Source organism: Lontra canadensis, unplaced genomic scaffold (assembly GCF_010015895.1).
Source record: "Lontra canadensis isolate GAN:19392208 unplaced genomic scaffold, GSC_riverotter_1.0 scaffold160, whole genome shotgun sequence".
Taxonomy (NCBI): Eukaryota; Metazoa; Chordata; class Mammalia; order Carnivora; family Mustelidae; genus Lontra; species Lontra canadensis.
Window position 1 is genome coordinate 1,527,812 of NW_022631154.1, and position 24,848 is coordinate 1,552,659.

Sequence of the window (24,848 nt, forward strand, 5' to 3'; positions counted from 1 at the left end):
CACCTACCTTGTCCACAGGACCACCTTCTCCCCGGTGGAGCTGACCTTGCTGTTATTGGCACACACCGTGGCTTCTGCGGCCTTCGGGTGCGGCTCCCCTACTGGACCCTTGCCCGGGGTTCCGCTGTCTTTAGCAAGAACTCCCCGAGGGGCTGTGGAAGAAGTCTCTGAGGGGTCCATTCCCGATGAGTCGCGCACAGGGGATGTCCTGTCCGCAGTCCTCACTGCGGCTCTGCCCGCCAGCAACCAGCTCTCTGGAGCGTCTGACCTCTCAGACACCTGTCTTCTCCCCATGTCTCTGGTCCTTGAGGAAACAGGACTCAGGAAGGAAGCAGGGGGTTCAACGGTTCCAGGCCATTTCTCCATTTCCGAAGCCTCCCAGGCTGGCACGGAAGCCTCTGGCTCACCCACTGCCTCCTGGTCCTCCCCGTCCGTCGGAAGCCTGGACGACGCCCGAGGGCAGGACAGGACCTTAGGCGAGGCCTGACTCCTCCCAGTGCACACGGCTCCAGTACTGGAGGAAAGCTGAGTCGTCTCTGGCGCGCAGGGCCGGGGCCCCCCCAGGACAAGCTGATCCGTAAGACTCGCTTCCTGAGGGGACAGCGGAGTGCTCCCCACTGCCAGTCCTGCTAGGAGAGGAGCAGAGCTCTGAGGGGACGCACAGGGTCAACATGCACCTAAGACCCCGAGTTACCGCAGGGCCATGCGGGTTGGGGGGCCCTGCTGTGACAGACCTTCGAGGCACAGGTCGCGTCAGGAGGGCAGGGGAAGGGCATGCCCATGACAGACAGCAGCACTCCCAATTCTGCCAGAGGACAGAGGCCACACAGCAAAGTCAAGGCTGGACAGAATTGTATCACTTGTCAGTAAACGAAGGGACAGTCCACCAGACAAAGCCTTATCTCTCTGGGCTCAAAGATGTTCTAGCTTGAGGCACGTTCGACTGAAGCAGACATGGGGACGGGCAGGGCTGCCGGGCAGAGCACTCACCGGAAACAGGTGTCCCTCCGCCTCCAGCACTCCTGCCAGGCTGGTCCTGGTTCACCTCCGGGCCTTCACACTCCTCGGGGGCGGCCTCCTCCTGCAGGTCTTTGCTGAGTGCAGTGTCCTTGGGCCCCGGGCTGGCCTCCCGGTGGGGACTGCTGCCTGCCAACTCCTGGGGCTCCTTGCTCTTGTAGGACTTGCTGTCACAGACCTGCAGGGACGGCCTTCTTGGTCAAGGGTGTCCCCATGGCCTTCATCTGGGGCCAGGAGAGGGGTGGGGGGCGCTGACCACGGGAAGCCGGCCTGCCCCGATCCTTGGCAGGTCAACGGACAATCTTAAATGTCTGCTCCTCCCACTCGATCCAAGCCTCTATCTTGGCTGCCAAACAACCCAGCCCTTTCAGAGTCTTCCATAAAAAAAGAAAAAATCTGAGAAACAGCTGAAACAGTTCATTTTGTTTCAATTTCAAAAGCTTCCTTACCCACAGGATTATCTTCAAAAAGCAAAATCCACTACATACTCGTAAAGGGTTCTATCTGGTGCTAACACACTCGCCCCGGCTAACGGGGGCTGCAGACAGCCCCGCGCAGTGAGGCCCCACGGGTGAGGCCCGCCCTGCCCCACCGCGGCCCCCACTCTCCGCTGCTCCCCCTACGCCCCGCGCGGCCCCTGCTCACCGCTCCCCCCCTGCCCCACACACCGGGGAGAACCCACTCACCGCTCCCGCCGCGCTCACCCTGCCGCTACAGTGGCCGCAGCTTCTCCTCTTGCTCTTCTTGAGCCTGGACTCAGGGCCTCCGTCGTGGCAGGAGCAGGCACAGTCCTTGGCAGTGTCCGGCCACTCAGCCTCCTAAGAGACACCGGGCTTGGTTGGCAGCCGGTTAGGGCGGACAGAGTCCAGAGAGGACGCGGCCACTGCAGCGCCCTGACCAGCACCCTCTCTCCTTCGCCGCACAGCAGCTCTTCCCATGGCCTGGGGACACTCAGCCACAGCCCGCCGCAGGTCCCAGCCATGGCCCTCACCAACGCAGAGGGCTGACCTGACCCAGCTGCCCAGAGGATTCGATAGTATTTTGAAGTCAGAGAACGCCAGGACGACGTTCTCGGCTCCTGCGTCCCCGTGCCTGGGGTTCTGCCCCCTCCACCGGCCCCCTCGGGGCCACTCTGTTCAAGGACCCCAGACACTGGTACTGTCATGACCCCCACGGACGACGAAGAGGTGGACCCAAGCATTCACTAAGTCGCCCAAGGTCATCCAGCTGCTGAGAAGCAGTTCTGTCCAAAGAAGAGGAAAAGGCACGGAGACAGTCCCCCTGGGGGAGCAGCAGAGGGTGGGGAGTCCAGCAGACCCCGGGCCGCCTGGGACTGCACCCCAGCACGGCCACCAAAGAGACATGAGGGCCCAGCGCCAGCCTCGTGCTGCACAGCCCCCCCACCCCGGGCAAATGCAAACAAGGGCCATCTGTTCATGGCCCTGCCATGGGACATCAACGGTGCAGGAACACGACCCCCGAGAGGTACACACACGTGTCCCACAAATGAGTGTTCACTGTTACCAAACTGCTCGAGCAGGGATGCCTGCTTCTCTCTCCTTACACAAACAGGAAGGAAGCAGTCACGGTCCAAGGGCGAGAGGCGCCGCACCGAGCTAGAGAGCCACCAGGAAGCTGCCTCCTACTGGGGCGGCCGTGCGGGGCTCTCCCGCGAGTGCAGCCTGCCGGCTCCACCGCCCTGCATGGCCTTGGGCCCAGAGGCCGCGCGCCACGGCCAGCCCCAAAAATACTCCAGAAACTCAAGGCCTGGCTCGTGACAAGCAGGTGATACCCGACCACCTGGGGTACCTTGTCATGATTCTGGACCCCAGTCTCCTTTCTCCTTTTGCTCTTGGAGGCCGCGGGCGTCTTGGGGGGCTCCTCCTCATCCTCCACATCAGGCAGCGCCACTTCCTCGAAGCCGTCAAACTGGAGGGAGCAGGGGCCCCTCAGCGCAGACCTGGGCAGGCACCCCCCGGCACGTGGCCTCCCCCTCCCCACTGCAGCCTCAGGACCGGTACCTCGTACTCCTTCTCCTCGGTCCAGTTGATCTCTTCGAAGTCCCCCATGCGGCTGGCCGCTGGGCGCAGGTGATCAAAGAAGACAGAGAACTCCTCCTGCAGGTGGTCGTGGCCCTTGAGAAGCTGCCACATCTGTGTCTTGAGCTGCAGGGAGCGGGCAGGGGAAGGAAGAAGCGTCTGGAGCCTCACCAGGCTGCCATCCCAAACCGAACACACTCGCTCCCAACCACACTCCTAGTCCACGGAGGGCACGGAAGCCTCTCTCGGAGCACGAAGACGTCTCCAACATCCCATCCCTGCTCCTGTGTCCACACTGGAGGGGGATTAGGAACACGTTTCATTCCTGATAAACACACTCTGCACCTCACCCTCCTGACCTCCAACTCTGGTGGCAACCCGAGCAGAGCGGGCAAGCGAGTCCCCCCCAGACCCCACCACCTCCTTCCTTGAACTTCCCTTCCAGGCACTGATGGCATCCCTGAGCCCGTGAGATCGGTCAGACTCTGGTATCAGGGGACAAGGACCCCTGTTTCAGGGATTTGCGCTTCAGGAAAGCCGTTAAAGTCCTTGTCTTCTTCATCCCCTCCGGAAGTCCAAGATCCCCCAGAAGCAAGAGGCTAGGCACGGGGCAGAAGAAAGGCAACGAGACAGGAAAGAGCACCTCCGTGATCTCCTGGGGCAGGCAGTCCGCACAGCTCTGGAGGACCTTGATGATCTTCTGGTGGTGCGAGGGGTTCTCTGCAAAGCAGATTTCCAGCTGCCGGAGAAACTTGCGACTCTTCTCAAAAGCCTGCTGCTCCTCAAACTGCCACAGTGGAGGGAAGGCAAGAGTGTCACGTGCGTGGCAAGCGCCGCCGGGACGCTCCACGCCCAAGCACTGAGTGTGTGGGGCTGGGGCGAAGCCCTCCATGAGAGCCGTGGGGCTGCCCTGAGACCTTGGCGTCTCCGTGCCTTGGGCTCCAAGGGCGACCAACCCGAGACACCTATGACGCGAAGGACAGATTCCAGACGCGAGCCTACTTCAAGGGCGGTGACGTCAGACGCTCCAGCTTGATACGGTCTAGACAGCGTCCACGACGGACCCTGACCTCACCCGGGGAGAGAGCCCCGGCAGGCACGTGTCACCCCTGGGACCATGGGACTACCTCCAGGCAGCCAGAGCTCACTCTGCCCTCCATTCCCGTGTCTTTCAACCCTGAACTGGGACGGCCCTCGCACGGGGACACTCACCAACATCTTGAATATCACCTTACACAGTGGCCCCCCAGACCACCATGTACAAGAGGAAACTGCGAGGCCTCACCTGGAGCCACGCCCCTGGTCCCCCTTCCTGACGGACTTGCTATGAGGCTTTGGCACTAGGAAGCGTCATACGTGTTTTTCGGTTCACAAGTACTCTCTAACCCTTGCGCACATCACCGTACGTGTTTCACTGTTCGTCACCCAACTTTCCCCCAAAGAAGGGAAGCTGCAGGAGAACAAGGACATCGCTCTTTCCCAGCCGCGATATTCCTAGGACGGAGAACCGCCTGACACGCCCCGGGCCCACCGCAGGCATCTGCCGGAGCGACCGCCTTGTCTTACAAAGGGGCAGGATGGACCTGCAGCTCTCACGGCAACCACGGGCACAGCCCCCACGGCACTCTAAGAACTGGAGAGGCCGGGGAAGATCACCCCAGTGAAAACGAAGGGGCACTGACCACCCTGGACTCAGGCAGGGCCGTCTGACCGGGAGGTGCCGAGAGAGGAGGCTGGTGTCGGCCCATTCTCCTTGGGGGCACCGCCCCCAACCCCGGCCCCGGCCCCAGCAGCCCCCCTGGCCTGGCGTTCATGCCTCCACTCACTAATCCACAGGCCAGAGCCTGCTCGGGCAGCAGGAAAGCCGCAAAATCCCTCAGCAGCTGAGGCCAGTCCTGGAGCAGAACCTGCAGGCTTCTGTAGAGGCCCACCGCCGTCTGCCTCTGGGTGCCGGACTCGAACTCGTGGATGACCTGCAGGAAGTCCTCGTACTTGCCGGGGACGTGCTGCAGTGCTTCTCGGACCTACGCGGGAAAAAGTTCCGCCATCAGGATGGGCGAGCCGTGCAGACAGGAGGAGGAGGCCCCGAACAGAGCTCCAGAACCCCCTGCAGAAGCCCGGTGCGGAGGCAGCTCCTCGGACGGCCCCTCAGATCTGCTCACAGAAGACACGGGGTCCCGCGCAGGCCTTCGCCGCCAGCAGGCCCTGAAACGCCTTCATTCCCCAGGGACCGCGGCCCTCCCCACAAAACCCAGCAAGCTTTTCCCTTGCCCACAGCCCCATCCTCTCCGTCCTGCTCTCCACTCCGCACTGAAATGCGCCCGGTACATGCGTTTCCACAGGGCACCATGGAGGGGCAAGAACGCGTTCATTACGGGTGTCGGTGACATGTCAGCAGACGTATCAACGAATGTTGGTGACATGTCAGCAGACAAGAAGGCATGACCATCACTGCCAGCAAGCCATGTGCCCAGGGGGATAAAGGAACCAGATGGTCACGCTGCAAGGATGAGTGCCGGGCACGTGGGATCAGCTCTCTCAAGACCAGGCGCTTCACAGAGGCCTGCTCTCTGGCCAGGGCACCACCGGTCTGGCTTCTCAGCCGACCCCGCAGTCAGCCCTCTTGCTGATGATGGTGGCGTCACCTTTCCCCACTTTCTGAACTGAGGAGTGACACAGAAGGAGCAACTCCAGGAGAGAGCAAAGGCGGGGCGTGCAGGGCGGCTGTGCAGCCTAAAAACCAGACTCTTCTCGACACTGCATTTGAGGGGGACGCGCAGTGGTGGGAAGCAGCCCCCGCCTACCCTGGTCAAGTAAGCCTGAGCAAAGGCCAGATCCTTCTGCTCCCTAAGGGGGTCCCGCTCGAGAATGTCCTCGTCATATAGCAGCAGCAGCTTGGATGTGTCCTTGCTGGCCCGGGCTCGGCTTCCCCGCTTGCTGCGAACTCGCTGACTGCCCCGGCCCTTCCCAGCAGCTCGGCCGCGCTCTCCTGGGAATACAGGCGATAAAACAGTGGCTCTGGCCCCACAGCCCCGTTCCTCCCACCAGCCACCCGCACGCAGCCCACCCAAATCCCGCTGGCTGTCTGGGGTGGCCTCCGGACAAGCTAGCAGGAACGCGGTGGGAAGGCACTAGCGTGGTTCAGGCCAGCCCCGCGCGTGGGCACAGCCGCACTCCCCGAGGTGAGAAGGGGATCTCGGCTACTGCACGTGGACGCCAAGGGGCCTGAGCAGGACAGCGGGCTCACGTCAGGCTCTCACGGGACGAGGTCTCGGGGAGGAACCGCAGACAGATGGAGAACCAGCACACAGGCTCGCGTGAACCTAACACAAACCTAGCGGCTGGGAAGAGTCACACCTGGACGGTCTGAGCGCGTTTCTCTGCGAAGGCTACAGGCAAACGTGTCTGGGGGAGGGGAGCGTGCAGGGGCCCAGAGGTGCCTCTAAAGTCTTACGCTGGCTTTCAGACCAGCCGCCCGGCACGGCACTGAGGAAGGAGGCCCGCTGAGAGCCGCCCCGCACACCAGGCTCCCCTCACCTGGCGGGGCGCTGCTGGCCTCCACCTCCGGGGCGGTCCCGGGAGAGGCGGAGGTGGCCGGGGGCTTCTCAGCAGGGTCTCCAACGGCTTCGTCTGTCATTTCGTCCTCCTTCTGCAGACTCTCCATTCCTTCCGCCTCCTCTTCCTCCTCTTCTTCCGGCTCGGAGTTCTCTTCCTGGGAGTTGTCCTCCTCGGACTCGCCCTCCTGGCCCGCACGCCTCTCAGAGGCCAGCCAGGTCAGTTTCTCCATGGTCTCCTGCAAGGCCCCCGAGAGCGTCCCCAAGGCTGGCACCGGCTCGCCCCAGGCCACCAGCAAGGCCACCAGGGGCCGGCGCGGAGTCGGGACGCAAGCCCAACCACAAGCAGGGGAGGATGTGTTTCGAACAGTGGCCTTCTACCCCGAAGAGCTTTCCCTTGCTGGGGTCCACACTCATAACCTACGTGTTCTGCTGTTTAAGTTGCGCGCAGATGAGCTCGTCTAACGTTCCAGTGACGGAGTCACACAGAACACCAGGGAAAGTTCATGCTTTTCCTCCCCTCTCGCCTCAACCCCCCACCCCCCCAAAACTGTGCCCCACACTGCATCCAAAGTCCGACAAAAATGGCAGGAGGACCACCAAAGTGCAGCAAGCAGTGGCCTGTCCACGAACACCTGAGAACACGCCCAGCTCTCACCTGGAGCTCCGGGACCGAGAGCACAGACTCCTCAGAGGCTGAGGACATCTCATCCTCCTCGTCCTGGGTAAGGTCGTCGAAGTCCTCTTCCTCCTCGTCCTCCGGCCCGTCCTTCTCTCCACCAGCTTCTGGCCCAGCCGGAGTCGCCCGCGTCTGGCCACTGGCACCGGCGAGGTCCTCAGACTTGCCTGGGGGGCTCCCTCGCACCCCTTCAGGGTCAGCGCAGGAAGAAGCCGTCTTGGGAGAGCCTCTGCTCCCATCTCTGGAGTCTCCCTCATCCCGAGCTTCCCGAGAAGCTGACGTGGCTCTAACCGGCTCCCTTCTCTCCTCCTCCTGCTGCAAGGCTGGCTGGCTGCTCAGCTCCCTAGGACGGCTCGGCTCCTCCCCTGGGAAGCCCGTATCCAATGCCACAGAATGTTCTCTGATGTCCTCACAGGTGTCCTGGCCTGAGGACCCACTTGAGTCCCCCTCCCCAGGGTCCTGAGGTTCAGTCTTGACCATTTCCTGCAATTCCCCCGGGGACAGCGGCTCTAGAGCCTGCCTCCCGCCCTCGGCCTTCCCCAGAGCCCAGCCACAGGCACGGTTCTCTGGCCGCTCTTCCTGGCTCACGCGATCTGCTGCTGGGGGCCCTGGGCTGTGCTCCTCCTTAGGGAAGACAGGAGCACAGAGAGGGGAGAGTTCCTGGGGTTCTAATTTGGGTTCTAGGCCTTGAAAGGCATTTTTCCCTTCAGCCATGGGACAACCAATGTCCACATTCACTGGGGCCTTATCTTCAGGGGTGGACGGGACAGGCAGACTCACAGAGCTGCTGGAAACAATTAGCGGTGGGATAGAGGAGGCCACAAGGGGCTGGTTCAGGGGGCAGGGGAAGGAAGTGGGGTTAACCAAGAGGGTGGTGATGGGAATGGTCTGAGGAGTCTGGGCCACAGCCGCGTTGACAGGCTGGATCACGTTGCAGCCACTGCCAAGGCTGACGACCTTCACCGTGGTGGCGGGCACCGTAAAGATAACGGGGACCGGGTGGAGGAGGGAGGTGGGCTCCAGACAAAGAGAGGCCTTGGCCCCCTTTCTCTTGGAGGCTCTCGGCTTTGCACACGGCTTTCGAAACTTAGAAGGGGCAAGTGAGGGCAGCATTACCTTGGGCACAGGGGCAGAGGAGAGCAGGGTCTGGGGCTCAGACAGAGGGAAACTGGTCCTGGCCTCAGGGGGCGTGGGAGGCAGTGCTGCCGGAGACTCAAAACCCTCGCTGGCCCTGACCCCCAGTGGAGGGACACCTGGCACCGTCTGTAAGACGGTGGCCGGCTGGAGCACATGAGGAATCCGGACCACCATTTTGCTCAGAGGGGCTTCGGATGGAGTTGACCTCGCTGGCGTTTTCCCAGCCGTGGAACTGGGCTGGAGGGAGGGGCTGGGTCTGATCAGCAGCGGCTTCAGGACTGATGGCCGCTTCTGTCTCCAGGCCCTTCTGGAGAAACAGTTGGCCACGGGCTTCAGTTTCAGGACTACACCCTTGGGCAACAGCAGTGGGTACGGACTCTCACTCCCCGGTTCCGAGCTGCCTTTTCCCAGGTCTGGCTCTGAGCTGCCCTCGGCGGTTCCAGTCACATTTCCTGCCCCTCTGGCCCCATCAGCTCTGCGCCACAGCTCCTCCTGGATGGACGGCAGACTGGCCTATTGAGAACAAGAACACGCTGACCCAGGATTGGGACAAAACCACCGGGCTTCCAGGACTTTAGGGACCTTTCCAGAACAGTCTCAAAAAATCTTTGCAAGAAGGAGTTTTCTTGCAGTTTTCCAGTTCTACAAACACTACATCCTAATTACACACACTAGAAATGCTGTACCGTTTCACCCACTTTTCAAAGGTAAGAAAGCCATGTGGGGGAGGGGAGGCAGCAGGAGAGGAAGGGGGAGAGGATGGTCTGCCGAGCCTGTCCTACAGCTACGGCACCAGGGGTGCAGGCCGCCAACGCCTCTGGCAGGGATCAGTGTGGTTCTGCCTCCTACACACTCCGAGGAGGAAGCTGTACCTTTAACCAGAACGGAAGCCGGTGCTCTTCCCTCTCGACCGGCGGCTTCCACTGGTGGGGCTGGATCTCCTCACAGCATTTCAGCAGCACGGGCAGCTGTCTGGTCTTCTTGTAAAACTGAGGGCGAAGAAATGACGCACGAGTCACATTCCCTCCAGAAACGGGGGCCTCTGCTGGGCTGGGAAGCAAAGCATGGGGGGGTTTGATAACCCCCACGACCTTAACCAGCACCAGCGACACGCCGTGCACGTCCAGTTCCACTAAGCCCTTAATCCTGATGACGCTTCTGCAACACTCGCCACCAGCAGGCAGGGAGAAGTTTTGGGCACAGAGAACAGGGAGCAGGTCGGAGCCCTTCCTTCAGATCTGCTCCTACACAACAGCGCCTGAACCCTCGTCTGCGACCCACGGGAGCTTCCTACTGAGGAAGTAAGTGCGAAGGACGTCGGAGCGGCAGGGGAAGAAGAGACGGAGGCCATCTGAAGCGTGAGCGAACAGGACCCCCAATGGTGACAACAAGCATCCCCGAATCCACACCTGCCGCGCGGCCGCCAGAGGCGGAGCGGACAAGCCCGAGAAGCGGTCCGGCTCCCAGGGAGCGCGGGCTGGCGGGACAGCGAGCCAGACATGAAATTCTCTGGGAAGAAGTACACACAGAGACACACACGGACACGGTGCACCGGTCACTCCTGAACCACACAGACGTTTCTGGTGCAGCTGCGACTACAGAGGACTCCCAGCCGCACGGAGCAGGCTGGTTGGGGGCCGGGAGGCGGGGGGGAGGCCGACACCCTTCTCCTTCCAAATCACCACTGGGTTTAAGGAACCAGAGAGAGACTGGTCTGGCTACAAGGGAATGTGAGCAGACTTCCTGAGACAAGTCAGAGGTACGGCGGGGGCCTCTGTGCCGCGCCGTGCAGTGTGGGCTCTGCCCGCGAGCCATCTGGAGGCGGTCACGGCAGCCGTGGAAGGAGCCAGAAGCACAAACACCAGTTAGAAAACCACGGCATTGGGCACCTGGGTGGCTCAGTGGGTTGGGCCTCTGCCTTCGGCTCAGGTCATGATCTCAGGGTCCTGGGATCGAACCCCGCATCGGGCTCCCTGCTCAGTGGGGAGCCTGATTCCTCCTCTCTCTCTGCCTGCTTGTGATCTCTGTCAAATAAATAAATAAAATTTTAAAAAAAAGAAAAAAGAAAAAACCATGGCATTTGTCTGGGCGCGGGGCATCAGGGCCGGACTCCCCAGCTGGAAGCGTGTGCCAGGGGGTTCTGGAGCGACTGTGTGTGGCTGCCCCGCGTGATGGAGCCACGGCCGGTGCAAGCGGCATGACTAGGTCATCAGAGCTCCAGCAGCTGTCCTCGAGGGGTCCGCAGACCTGAAAGTCCCTGAATGCTGGACACCATCCAGCCCGCTCACTACAAGAACTGCTCCCACGCACGAGCAGCTTCACGGCACCTGCAGCTCCGGGCCGCGTCAGAGAACGGGCTCACACCTAGCCGCTGCAGTGGAGGCTCTACGAGCGCGGCCCGCAGGGTGCTACAAGCCCTGGAGGAGCTGAAAATGGTGGAAAAGGACCAAGATCGGGGCTGCAAAGTGACACCTCAGGGGCAGAGATCTGGACAGAATCGCTGGACAGGTGGCAGCTGCCAACAAGAAGCATTAGAACAAATGCTGGGTTAATAAAGTGCCTCATTCATTTAAAAAAAAAAAAAAGGAAGAAGAAAGGAAAAAACCACGGCATCAATGCAGGCGCCACAACGGCCACGGCCATTGGGGTAGGAGGCAGGGAAAGAACACAGGGGGCTTGGGGACAGCCCGGGTTATGGCAGGGATCAAGGACAACTGGCAACTTTAGGCACTGAGACAACAGCCAGACTGCAAGGTCGCACAGGGACACAGACCACCTCCCTGGGGGAGGGAAGGGTGCTGGTGGTGGCTGGCAGTGACAACAAGAAGGTGCAGAGGGACACAGTTCAGACTGAGGAGTCAACAACACAACCTGGGAAAGGACTCCTGGCAACAGCTGGCTACGTGGAGTTGGCGCTTGGGACAAGAATCTGGACCAAGGACACAGACTTGAGGAGCAGGAGTGGACAGGCGTCCTGACCACAAGTCTCCCGCAGAACTCGGACGCGTGGGCAGAGCAGGGAAAGAGGGGCCCGTGAAGCAGCAGCCGCGCCAAGAGCAGGAGAGAAGCAGCAGCAGCCCCAGCTGGACAGCCGCGCGGGAGGAGACCACGGGGGCGGCTGCTGCCCCGCTAACGGGGAGTAACTGGGATCCTTAGAGGGACACGATCCACACTCCAGAGGTGTAAGAGCAAAGACGACGCTTACTGTTCAAAATAGATTAAACACATACATTTGGCCTTGTTCCCCCTTAAAACCCCATGACAACAAGGGAACTGCAGGAAGGTCAAAGCCTGCAACAGAGAAAATGAAAGAAAAGCTGAAAGCACCAAAGTTTCCAAAACTAAAAAGCGGATGGAGGAGTGGAGACGCCGAATGAAGCAGCTGCATGTTGCGTGGGGAAGTTACAGGCCAACAAGACGGAGGCAGCAGGATGGCCACAGGGTGAGCCAGCAGAAACCTCTAGAAGTGGGGGTAGAGATAGAAAAGGGAACAGGTGGACATGAGGAGGGCGGGCAGAAGCTGCAGAAGTCCCGTCCCCCTGGCTGTAGCCAAGCTGCAGCTGGACAGAGGCTGTCAGGCACAGCGGCCGGCAGGTGCCCTGTGCGTGGGACACGGGCGACAAGCCCAGCTTTCATCCTCTCCTGCTTCCTAGACTCCCTCGGCCGTTCACCATTAAAGAATATTCCATAAACATAAAGAACCTTTCAGAAATGAAAGAGAACAACCTGGGGCACCTGGGTGGCTCAGTGGGTCAAGCCTCCGCCTTTGCTTCAGGTCATGATCTCAGGGTCCTGGGATGGAGCCCCACATCGGGCTCTCTGCTCAGCGGGGAGCCTGCTTCCTCTCTCTCTCTGACTACTTAACTTTCTCTATCAAGTAAATAAATAAATAAAATCTTTAAAAAAAAAGAAAGAAAAAGAACAACCAGAGAAATAGAGCTAACTCAGCAGAAAGATCAGAAGAAAAAGCCAAAGTAACACCCCAGAAAGTACAACAAAAGATCCAAGTGTTGGCAAAAGAGAAGACCAGTGGGAGGCCTGGGGGTACCACGCAGGGGAGAGCCCGCGGGGACCGGATCCCAGTCACTGGAAAATTAATCACACTGGACCCAAACTGAGGCATCCACAGCACCAGAAAATCCCAAAACACTGGAGAAAAGGAAAAACCCTATATGCTCCTGAGGCAGGGGGTACTGGGGGGGGGGGGTGGGGTAAGGTCACACAGGTTCAAGGCATCAAATCACTAGCAACAAGAAGAAAATGGAGCAAGGACCTTAAAACTTTCTAATAAAAATGATTTCTACCCTCATTCTAGACCCACTGAAGATAGAGAGGAGAAAAGGGATACACTTTTAAAGTTTTCGAAAACTTTTTATTTTAAATAGATTCATCAGAAATACCAAAAATAAGACAGAAAGGTCTTACGTAGCCTTCCCCCAGTTAACGGTAAGACCTTGTGTCCCACGGTGACAGTGGTCACACCCACAAACCGGGATGCTGCCTCCAGGCCCGTCCACACAGCGTGAATACTGGGCCCACAGGCAGTTTAAATCTACACACCTGTCTCTCAAGCACTCTTGCCCAGAATGCCATGAGGATGTGCTCCAGTAAAAGGAAGGAAGGAGAAAAGCTAGAAAGACAGGGGTTCAGGGACCAGGAGCACACACATGGGAGAGAAGCAAAACAAAGCCCTGATAACGGGGGAGAGAAATCCCAAGAAGCATCGGTGCAGTGAGCCGAGACAGCAACGCATTTAGAGGGAACGGGCCAGTGGAGCCGGGGACAGGCTTCCGCAGGAAGCTGAGAATGACAGCACCTACATCGTCTGAACAGTGACCAGAGGCTCCCGGTACAGCAGCAAACTCCAGCGTGGAACAGCTCCCAAGACTGGCCCCACCTGCTCCCCCACCCCATCTGCCACCTCCACAGAAACACGGCAGCAGCAAAGCAGTCACGCTACACCACACAGCTCCGCTGATACCAAACACGTATCACGCTTCTACTGTAAGCCCTGAATCCCATCTCTAGTGGGAGAACCGAGGGCAGAGGATGCCTGTGATGACAGCAGGGCTGTGGCAGTGGGAGGCCCGAACCTTTGTCGCCTGTGTTGTGCTTTAAAAAATAAGGCTTCAACCCAAAGCACTGAGTGGTGGCAATGACAGGCAAGCCATCCAGATACAGACGCAGACACACCACCCCTCCAATCCTCAGCAGGAAACAGGGAGAGAAATATTCTTTGTAATAAGCCTCACAGAACTACTGACTATTTTTTTAAAGATTTTCTTTATTCATTTGATGGGGGTGGGCAGACTGAGCACAAACAAGAGTGGGGCAGAGGGAGAGGGAGAAGCAGGTGCCCTGCTGAGGAGGGAGCCCCACATGGGACTGGATCATAGGACCGAGATCACGACCTGAGCCAAAGGCAGACACTTAACGACTGAGCCCTCCAGGCGCCTCCATTTGACTCTTCAAATCACTTAAACTATTTAACTCTCATAAAATATATACTTTTGACTTTGATAGACAGACCTACGTAGAAAACTGTAGAGAAGAATATGGCAGTGTTGTCTACCCTAGGCTAGTGGGAAAAAGACAGAAGGAGCGGCTTGAAGGAAACATGAAGTCAAGAAGTATTTTAAGAGTCGGAATAATTCTGGAGAACCTGGGTGGCTCAGTGGTTAAGCGTCGGCCTTCAGCTCAGGTCATCATCCTGGGGTCCTGGGATCAATTCCCAAGTCAGGCCCCCCTGCTCAGCGGGAAGCCTGCTTCTCCCTCTCCCTGCCACACAGCCCTCACCCCACTGCGCTGCTCATGACCGCTCCCAATCTCTCTCAAAAAAAAAAAAAAAAAGGGTGGAATAATTTCATTTTTTAGGAGAAATCCCTGTAACAGAGGAAAAAGAGGATACTCCAGAGGAGAACAAGGGTCAGTGTCCCTGGAAGGGCCGGAGAGGGAGCGATGCAGCTCCGGCGGCAGGAGCCAGGGCCCTCTGAGCGGGGGCCGGCGGGAAGCACACACCTTGATGATGTTGTCGGGGGCCCGGTTCATGTTCAGGTTCTTGATCCTGACCGTCAGCTGGTGGGCGGTCTTACAGGTGAGGAGGTACTTGCTGATCAGCAGCTTAGGAAACTTGGTCCCTTCAAAGTGCTTTAGCCCTAGAGCCAACAAACTGAGAAAGGAGCCATGACCTCAGTCTCGCCGCCTTCTGTTCTGCAGAATGTCCTCTCCCCAGAGCAGCCCGCAGCGTACACCCCAGTGCTTGCATGCCTCCTCCTTGTGCAAGCCAGTGGCTCCCGACAGGGATGTGGGGCGGCTACCGACAGCCAGGAAGCACGACGACCAAGAGGCAACCAGGAGCTCCCGCTCAAGTGGGAAGAGGGCAAACAGGTAGAGACGACCAAACAATACCAGATCGTGACGTGCTTCATACTGGTCGTACCGAAGAAATTCAAAGGGAGGAGGATGGGGCTAACAGAACAAATGTGAAAGGAATACTGGGAGCGGTGTGAGACGTAATAAAGCAGGACCAAGACCACGTCCCAACCTAACCTAGCCACCGCGGTTCGCAGACGGCGCTGGCCGGCAGGCACCAGGAGCCCGAACATGTTCTTGACCTTTACCAAATAATCCCACGCTTGAGAATTTACCCAAAGGGCTAAACTCCAAAGACTTTCAAAAGCTCCATGCGTGGGGCGCCTGGGGGCTCAGTCGTTCAGCGGCCTTCTGCTCAGGTCATGACCCCAAGATCCTGGGATCGAGCCCCACACCGGGCTCCCTGCTCCACGGGGAGTCTGCTTCTCCCTCTCCCACTCCCCCTGCTTGTGTTCCCTCTCTCGCTGTGCCTCTCTCTGCCAAATAAATAAAATCTTTAAAAAAAAAAAAAAAAAAGTTCTATGCACAAAGATCCCTGCTGGAGCCTCATGGGGGACGGCACGGCCAGAGAAGAGAGAAAACGCAACATGGCAGACAAAAGGGCCATCCCAGGGCCGTGCAGGATCACCTGAGAAGACAACACACAGAAACTACAAGAAGGACGGCATTCCAGCCCAGAGCACTGAAAAACAATTTCAAGGTGTTAGCTCAAAAAAAGCAAAACAAAATTATACTTAAATTGTCAATAATTATATGAAAAATCATTGGGGGTGCCCGACTGGCTCAGTCAGTAGACCATGTGATTCTCAATCTTGGGGTTGTGACTTCGAGCCCCACGCTGGCTGTAGAGCTTACTTTAACAAAAAAAAAAAAGAGAGAAAAAAAAGAAAGTCACTTTCATGGGGTGGTGAGGATTATGGATAAAAATGTTTTTCCTTTGAAAAATGTCCTCTAATAGTACTAGGAGATGGGTTTTTTCACAATGGGAAGAAAAATAAAAAGTTAAAATATTTCCAAAAAGTGCACGTTGTTCCCTAAAAGAGCAGTGTCCAACCCCACTGGAGCATACCCACTGCAGAGCTGCGCCCAGCGCCCGGTCCCAGCCTCTAGCCTCCCCTGTCCATGTTGGGTGCCACGCGCCTGGCTGCCCCCAAGCTCCTCAAGAGAGAGAACCAGATCTTCTCCTCAGAGCCTCTGTCCCCCACAACAAACCCTTACTTGTCCTCGGCCTTGGTGAAGAAAATCTTATCCTGGGGGTTCTTTGCCTTCAGAGAACACACTGGAAGGAGCTCCGGGTACATGAAAACCTTGCTTGTGGCCAGGGTCCATGCCACTTGTTTTGGCAAACAGGGAAATTCATCTGCTGTGAGGAAACAATTCTGTGGTAAATGAAATTCCAGAACAAAAGCTTCTGAGCGCGTGTCGGCATTTGGCTGGCACTGCCCAGACGTGGGGGGGGGGCCCACCTCTCATCCCAGAGACGCTCCCAGCATCTTCGCCAGCCCGACACATGCCCATGGGGAGTCCCCTTGGCGCGACTAAACGTGGACACGCGCTCTCTTCCCTCATCGGCACGGACATCTGTGACGGGGTGGGCGACCCCTGGCACACAGCGTGCCCGTGGACATTGCTGCCTCCCCGACTCCCCAGCCCCTCGAAGTCCTTGGAAGGAAGGACCGGCGACAACGCCTGCTTTCTTCCAGAATAAGGTGCCGACTGCTTTCATCTCCCTCACCAGTCTGGGATTCCAGAATTTATCTGATCTGATTCTTACTTAACTTCCATTAAGTCCTCCCAGATTCCTCTTGGGGTTGGGAAGAAAAACCATAAAAGGATGAGGCAATTCAGTCTCACTTGTTTCTGCCTTGCTGCCCACGCCTCTCAATTCCAGGCACGTCTGCCTTTTCAGATACAGAAAGCAACACCATCTCCACAGTTCTCCTTCCAAAAATGGTGTTTTCATAGCCCCAGGAGAAAAACCCAGGACACTGTATGTGTTATTACCAGGCCACGATCCTAGGTTTGCTTTACCACCAGAGAGCTAAGGAAGTCGTCTGAGTTCCTTAATGCACCTGAACTCAACTCCGGTCAGCGTAATGCTGAGTCAGGGATTTCAAGCCTTGACTCATCCGCTGCGGCAGGAAACTAATTAGAAGCAATTATTCACTTTAAGGGAACAGCAAACATCTTCTCAAAAATTACTAACAAATGCATGGTAGAAAGCAAACCCGCACAAGTGTTTACAGCAAATGTACAACATCTCTAATTTGTGTCCAATTCGCAAATCAACATTTCATTCAAAACGGAGGAACCGCTGCCACCACGAAGGGAAGTACAAGGACCTCAGAGACACGAAGAGTGAAAACTGACCACAAACCAAATTCAAGCACCGGCCTTTCCTCCTCCCCAGACCCCAGCAGCCTGGCTCCTGCCGCTCCCCACCCTCACACGCACCGAGGACCCCGTCCCTGCCCCCTGCCCCCTGCCCGTGCTGTCCAGCGGCGCGGCCCTCACGGAAGCCAGAGCACTATCAGGCCCTCCTGGACCGCAGGCAGCGGGTACCGGGACGACATCACAGAGGCCCTGTCTCCCGGGAAGGGAGGTTCACGACAGACCCCCACCTCTCCACGCAGGCAAAGGGCAGAGGCGGGCGCGGGCCCCCTACCGGTCTTCTTGACGGCTTTGCGAGGGCTCCAGTCGACGCTGACGTGCGCGCTGACGTCCTCGACAAGCTGCACCGCCCCCAGCAGGTTGCAGGGCTGGAACGAGGTCTGGAAGCCGGGAATGGACTGGTGGAGCGCGACGGAGCTCTGCGCGAAGGTGCCCAGCTCTTTCTGGGGAGACAGAGCACAAAGCACAAGCCTCAGCCCCACACACATAAGACCAGCAGCCCTCAGCAGCCTCCAAGGGGAGACGTGTCCTTCGTGCTGGAGGACAGAAACAGATACGAGTCCTCACCAAGCCCTCCGTGACTGACATTACCCCACAAAGACTACACTTTGGCGGAGCCCGGGACACTCAGGGACTGTGTTTGGGACACGCGCATCTGTTCTTGTTTTACTCCGCAGCCTTCGACAGTCCAGCTCTAAGACTGAGAACGATTAACATTTTTTGTCTTTGGTTTCTCTGAAGCACACCCAGATAATTTCAAAATTAAAAGCCCTTCCTCCAAAATACTTTAAGATGGCATGACCAAGATTAATTTTATATATAAAATACTAATGTTGAACCTAATGAATGGGTAATGAATTCAACAAAAAGAAAAAGGTATTGGGGCGCCTGGGGGGGTTCAGTGGGTTAAGCCTCTGCCTTCGGCTCAGGTCGTGATCTCAGGGTCCTGGGATCGAGCCCCGCATCGGGCTCTCTGCTCAGCGGGGAGCCTGCTTCCTCCTCTCTCTCTGCCTGCCTCTCTGTCTACTTGTGATCTCTGTCAAATAATAAATAAAACCCTTTAAAAAAAAAAGAACAAACGGACCAAAACCCTAAGAAGTCAGGGTGGATCTAAAGATGAGGAGGAGGAGGGGCGCCTGGGGGGCTCAGTCAGTTGTGCGTCTGCCTTCAGCTCAGGGTGTGATCCCAGGGTGCTGGGATCGGGGCCCGCATCGGGCTCTCTGCTCAGTGGGCAGTCTGCTTCTCCCTCTGCCTGACACTCCCTCTGTTCGTGCACATATTTCTCTCAAATACATAAATAAAATCTCTTTAAAAGATGAGGAAGAAGACCCGATCAGAAAGCCAGAGGAATTGTTGTAAGGAAATGGGGTAGGCGCTCCGGCCCTGCCTGGGGTGGGAGGCTGGTGTTCTCTCAGCAAACAGAGGAAGCCGCGGGAACAGCTGCCCGGACGCCCTGCGCGACCATCTAAGGGAAGTGACCCCCAGGCTGACAGACACCCACGTCTTTAGAGTGCAGGATACTTGGAACCTTACAAGAAATATCCTGGTGGTACTGGCCTCTGAACTGAGGTTGGGGTTGGAGGAGGCGAGAAGGTGAATTTGCGTCAAGAGCTGAACATGCTGGGAAGGGAAAGAAAATAACAGGGTGACACGTTACGATGCTGTCATTTCCGGAACCCAGAAGACCTCACCAAGATGTCTGCGACGTTACCACATGTTTTACTTTCCAAAGAGACTACGAGATTGGCACCGTATCTTGGTGTGAATTTCTCAGATCTGCTCCCCAGAGCCAAAGGACAGAAACAGAGGAAGCTTAACTTCAAACCCGAGGGACTGAAACCAGAACTCCTCCAGCAAGCCAGGCTGTGAAATTCAGAATGGGACATGGAGGACTCTGAAACCTGTAGCCCAGGGGCGTGAGGGTCGCTGTGTGCGTCTGTGCTCCGCCCGCCCACAAGGACACCAAGGTGATGCCCTGTCGAGGTCCTCAATGATGTGAAGATCCTGGGGCCATGGGATTTCAGGGGGCATCGAGACACCGGTTTCTGACGGTCAGAGCATGGCAAGCTGCTGGCCCTGAGCCAGCCTGCGACACCCCAGCCCCGACGCCCCGGCCCCCGCCGCCCCCGCCTGAGCCCGCCGAGGTCGGCCTGACCTGCTGCATCTGCTGCTGGAGGCGCCCCCTCTGTGCCGGGTCCAGAGTCAGCGTCTGACGGACCTTCTCCGCCGGTGGCTGCGCACGCTCCACCTCGGGCACCTGCCGGCCCGAAGCCTTCCGCAGCTTCAGCTGCTCCAGCTGCTCCTTCACCGTGCGGTGCTGCTCATTCAGCAGGTTGGCCAGCGGCTCCTCGAACCTGCCCAGCGGGAAGACGACCGGACGCGGAGGTTTCCCTCGGCTCGTCAAACGCCCAGCTGCCCCGATGGAGCGCGGAGGCCTGCATGCGCCCACCTCCTGCGAACCACACATCCCACCCGAGCCAACGAGCGCCAGGCCTACCCAGTCTCTCCCCAGAGCCGTCGGCACTAACCCAAGTAAGACAGCTCTGGGCCGCACGGCCCCGCTTTCCACCACCGTCCTCTGAGCGACAGGCCGCCGGGGCAGAGGTCACACAGCACTCCAGGAGCAGAGCCGTCTGGGCAACAACGCAGTCAAAGAGCCAAGGGGAAGAACTCACCACCCTCGGGTCCCCCTGACACCCACGTGCCCCTAGAACACGTTTCTAGCGGTGACACCGAACCTTCTCCAAGTCTAGCATCTGTTCCCTAATCCCCCCAGGACCCCCCCCGCGGTCCAGCTTCTGCCCTCCTACCACTCCATCCACCTAGGGTGCCCTGCCTTCCTTTCTTAAAGAGTCAGAGACCTAGTACGAAGCAAGAAAGGGACACACTGAGCCACAGGACAGCTGGACGGGACGAGAAGCTGCCCCCCTCCAGGAATACACCCTCTTGCAGCCCCCCACGCCCATCCCTCCTTTCAGCTGTCTAACCCACCCACCCACCCCTGCCTCCAGGGAGAGACCGGCCAGTGCTGAAGCAGGCATCCACAGACCCCACTGGCAGGATGAAGGGCGAGCTGACACCCTACACAATCCGGACGAAACCAGCTCAAACAGGTGCGACCGGTGGGGTACCCTCCTGCACGAAAGCCCCCAGACTGTAAGGACAGTTAAACGATGACTTTCCTACAGCCTCTGCAGATAAAAGTTCTGGGTCCATTTAAGCATTTGCTGCGAGTATGGACAAGCGCAGGGTAAAAACCCGAACACAAGGACAGTCCTCTGTACGACCTGTACTGAGAACGGAAAACTCTCCAACATCTGTGCTCCTCAAAGGGCAAGAGAGAAACAGAAACACTGAGAAAGCAAACAAAGCCCAAACTGCCTGCCCCTGCTGTTACAGAGCATTTCCGAGTGGGCTGATAAGAGGGGCACAGAGAGCCCACTTTCCCCACGAGATCTTACTCAAAGACTAAACCAGGCTTGCGGCCCCTGCAGATGAACCAAACCCATGCCAGGGACAGCTGACGGTCAACCAGGCCTTTAACATAATTCTCGAATTCCCAAATCCAAAACCCCACACACAGCTCATCAGTGGCGCTGACGCGCGTTTCCAGGCAAACTGCGCACTAGGGCCTGCAGGAAGTGAGTCAAATAAAGACTCCGAAATCTTGAAGCTGTTTCCCCCGAAAAGTAAGCATGGGAGGCGACGGTGTTAACTTGATGGGGGTCCCGTTCCCAATGTTTACCTGCATCAAATCACCAGGGAGCACTTTGATGTCTTACAACTTGTCAATTATATCCCAATAAAGCCAAAACACAACAAGACGGGGCAGTGGGATCCTGAAACCCTGTGTGGTCCCATCCCAGGGTTTCCCAGAGTGCGGTGCAAGCCGCCCTCCGCACTGTTACGCAGCGGTTGGCCCCTTGTCTCTACCACAGGCACATCTGCGGCTCTGTGGGCAGAAGGGACCGTGCAAACACGGGACGAGCGGCACCCTTGGGCCTCTGCGCTCTGCTCTGCTCCACACCCGCACGGAGCGCCCTCTGCCCACCGGCCTCCCAGTCCCCCCGGCACGCCTGCTGCCGCTCAGGGTGGCTCCCTGTCCACTGAAGCACACGTGCGCTCTACAAAGCCGTCGCACAAACAGCGAGCACTGGGGCCTGCACCGTCTGTGGGGAGAAAGGAGGCCCAGCTTTGTCGGAGGGGGCAGCTGCGCCTCAGCGGCAGAGGGCACCCGTACGGGAGGCTCAGCCGCCCCCAGCTGACCAGCACGCTTCCCGTAGCGTCCACCCGAAGCCGGCGGCCAGCAGGGAGAACGAAGGGCCACACGGTGCTGGTGGCAGGGGCGGTTGCTGTGGCTGGCCACGGGGTCCTCGCGCCTCTCCAGCACCAATCACCCAGAGAAGCTTCTGCGGACGCCAGCTGCTGCTCTCCCCCCTTCCCAAACAGATGCAGCCCAGGCTGCTGCTGCACTGCCCCACGACAGGGAGGCTTGTTCCCGGGACACCCACCCCCCACGGGGCTGCGCGGCCCTCCCACAGCGACCGCGGATGCCCAGCGACGACAGGGACTTGTGAGGAGTGGGGGACACGCGCTCCCCCGTTCTGCAGCCGCGCGCATCTGGCTGGCCTACCGCAGGGCTTGCGGGGTGTTGAAGCTCGGCCGCGGATCAGCCGCGCGCTCCTCCTCCTCTGGGCCATCGTCTTCCACATTGGAGAGTCCCAGCTCGTCCTGGAACTGAGGGCACAGGGGAAGGAGGGTGATCCTGGGGAAGGGGGCATGTGGAGGTCCCCCCAGCAGTGAGCAGGGAAAGCGAAGACTACAGTCTCCAGGGTGCTAACGACACTGGCACCCAGAACGAGCTCCCGCCAGACCTTCCCCACGTCGGGGCACCCGCGGTCCTGCACACGGCTGGCTGGCCACTAGCCAGGAACAAAGTCTCTCGGTCAGCCACTGGCAATGGCAAGGACAGAGCACAGAGAGCTCAGAATGGTCAGAAAGAGTGTTCAAGAGACAAGGCTATGAGAAAGGTACCTATCTGTGCCCAGAATAATCTAACACCTATTCTGCAATCTTTACGGATGCACCGAATGATGGTTGCGAAGGCCGTCCAGAGTGCGCGAGGAACTCTGTACTAAGAACACCCTGCCCATGGACAGCCAAGTTGTCAGTGAGCAAAACCCCCTCCCACGACACCTGCTCCCGAGGGGGCTGAAGGGGGACTGGCTTGGCCAAACCAGCCGGGCGGGGGGCAGGACGCGGAGCCCGTGGGAGGAGCCGCACACTCCGCGGCGCCACTTACAGTTTCGAAGAGCTCTTCCATCAGCTCGTTCACCTCCTTCTCTGAAAAGAAGCCAAACGGTGCAGTTGGTCCAGGTGGGTCTCCGTTCCCACGGGTGGGTTCCACAGAGACACTGTCTTGTTTCCAGCAAGACATGGGACGAAACCCTCACATCTGTCTGTCATTCAAACACATTCACTGACTCCCAGCTGTGCCTCAGGCGCTGTTCTAGATGCTGGGGACACGTGACAGAGCTAACAATCTCCCAGGGCACCCAGGTGGCTCAGTTGGTTCAGTATCTGACTCTTGATTTCAGCCTGGGTCATGATCTCAGGGTAAGGAGATCGGGCCCCATACTGGGCTTTGCGCTGGGCATGGAATCTGCTTACGGTTCTCTCTCTCCTCCCTCTGCCCCTCCTCACCCCTTCACCAGGATCCCTATTCTACAAAAAACAAAAACAAAAACTAACCGTCTCACTTTGTAGAAGCTACATTTCCAACAGGGAGACATGTAGGAAACGTGAGCCGGGTAATTTCACAATAAGTATAACTCACAGTCTGCTGGCCTGGCCTACTGAACGGAGTCACAAGAGAAGTCCCAACGGCCCCGTCTTTGGACCCGAACTATAAAGCAGCCCCATCAGTGACCGAGAAGACCCAGAAAACACACTTACGAAATCTGTAAATCGTATAAAGTGGAAAGGGATTGCTACACCAACTGATGACAGGCTCAAAATTTCGTATTTGTTCAAATTACTGGGATGAAACTCAGTGGGACAAATTTAAAGCCTTACATTAAGAATTTTTTTAAAAATCAGTTTAAGTGCACAAAAACATGAAATGGCTCAAAAAAGTCTGAAAAAGATCTGTTTTGGTGACCTCAAGTTCAGAGTGACACAGCTGCTCTGAAGCAGCCCAAGTCCCCAGGAAGGCAAGCGTGTCGTGGAGCTAGCAGAGTCTCAGGCCACGCCCAGACGCGTCTGTGATCTCTTCTGCAAAAGTCCTCCTTAAGAGGGCATTAAAAAGCTAAAATTGAAATGCTGGTGAAGATGTGGACCACATGAAATTTTGATGAGACGGTAAAACGGAGGAAATTCACTTTGGAAAAGATCTGACCATTTCTTCAAACACTAAGCATACACCTGCCCCGACCAGTGATTCCTTGACGGCCGCCCCCAGAGGAAAGAAGCATTTGTCCAGGGAAGGTCTGCCCGTGAACGCTGAGCACAGCTTCATTCACGACAGGCAAAAATTAGCAACACCCAGGTGTCCATTAACAGCTGAGAATGGATTTTTGAAAGAAAAAACTAGTGTATTTATACCATGGACTCCCACCCAGCAATAAGAGGAGAAAAAGCAGCGAGATGTACCTCCACAGCTTTATGCTGAAAGAAGGTTTACGCAAGACAGCGCGCACTATGATTCCACTGATATCAAGCTCTGCAACAGGCAAATCTAATCTGTTACCAAAAAAACAAGCAAACCGCGGATGCCTCGGGAAGGACGGTGAGGGGAATGATTGAGAAGGGGCCCGAGGGAGCTTTCCGGGGTGACAGCTCCATATCTGGGACCCTGGGGGCCCACTGGGGCCGGGTACGCGGGTGGAAGCACACCAAACCTCACTGAATGGTTCACTGTAAGTGTGTCTAACACACTGTGCAGAAAGTTACCTGAAAAGAGAAACTGTTGATAAACACTGGGCCCGAATGAATGATACGCAAACGCAGAAGGTCTGGGAGGGAGTGTGCTGCTCTCTACAGCCCACTGTGAAATGCATGAGAAAACCCGCGCAGACTCACGGACTGGACAGCTGCGCGGTCAAGCAAACACACCGGAAGGACAGCAACTGACGGGGATGTGGGTACTCAGGGTACAATGCTTCCAACTTTGCTATGAATTTTAGAAGTTCCATAAAAAACGTATGGGGGGGGCGCCTGGGTGGCTCAGCTGGTTAAGCCTCTGCCTTCGGCTCAGGTCATGATCTCAGGGTCGTGGGATCGAGCCCCGCATCGGGCTCTCTGCTCCGCGGGGAGCCTGCTTCCCACCCCACCTCTGCCTGCCTCTCTGCCTACTTGTGACCTCTCTCTGTCAAGTAAATAAAAATCTTTTAAAAATAAATAAATAAAGTATTGGGAGAAAAGCTTCTAAAAAACTAAAGGCCAGGGGCTCCCGGCTGGCTCAGTCAGTGAGGGACCGACTTGATCCCAGCTCAGGTCTTGATCTCAGGGTCGTGTGTGCAAGCCGCACACTGAGTTCCACACTGAGCGTGGAGCCTACTTAACTAAATTTAAGTAAAAAAATAAAGGGCAGAATCCAGAGGATGGTGGCTGGGGTAGTGAGAGGTCTGGGAACTGCTGCATTTGGAAAACTGAAGCTAC

The 24,848-nt window shown here is 57.5% G+C and overlaps 1 protein-coding gene across 7 annotated transcripts in view; it reads right to left on the reverse strand.

Moving 5' to 3' along the window:
* GON4L (gon-4 like) overlaps positions 1-24,848 on the reverse strand; it is a 62,986-nt gene that overhangs the window by 716 nt on the left and 37,422 nt on the right. For 4 of the 7 annotated variants that reach the window (XM_032845147.1, XM_032845146.1, XM_032845144.1 and 1 more), the window contains 18 exons: positions 22,492-22,532; positions 21,823-21,926; positions 19,345-19,543; positions 18,723-18,809; positions 17,464-17,632; positions 16,017-16,161; positions 14,445-14,595; positions 9,299-9,415; positions 7,269-8,939; positions 6,594-6,849; positions 5,861-6,045; positions 4,883-5,080; positions 3,700-3,843; positions 3,039-3,182; positions 2,827-2,946; positions 1,722-1,835; positions 991-1,195; positions 8-626 (listed from right to left, as the gene is read on the reverse strand). In XM_032845147.1, coding sequence (XP_032701038.1) covers positions 8-626; positions 991-1,195; positions 1,722-1,835; positions 2,827-2,946; positions 3,039-3,182; positions 3,700-3,843; positions 4,883-5,080; positions 5,861-6,045; positions 6,594-6,849; positions 7,269-8,939; positions 9,299-9,415; positions 14,445-14,595; positions 16,017-16,161; positions 17,464-17,632; positions 18,723-18,809; positions 19,345-19,543; positions 21,823-21,926; positions 22,492-22,532 — 4,669 coding nt within the window. Of the gene's footprint in view, positions 1-7; positions 630-990; positions 1,196-1,703; positions 1,836-2,826; positions 2,947-3,038; positions 3,183-3,699; positions 3,844-4,882; positions 5,081-5,860; positions 6,046-6,593; positions 6,850-7,268; positions 8,940-9,298; positions 9,416-14,444; positions 14,596-16,016; positions 16,162-17,463; positions 17,633-18,722; positions 18,810-19,344; positions 19,544-19,717; positions 19,741-21,822; positions 21,927-22,491; positions 22,533-24,848 lie in introns of those variants that run through there. The other 3 variants (XM_032845145.1, XM_032845143.1, XM_032845149.1) reach the window with 3 other exon arrangements.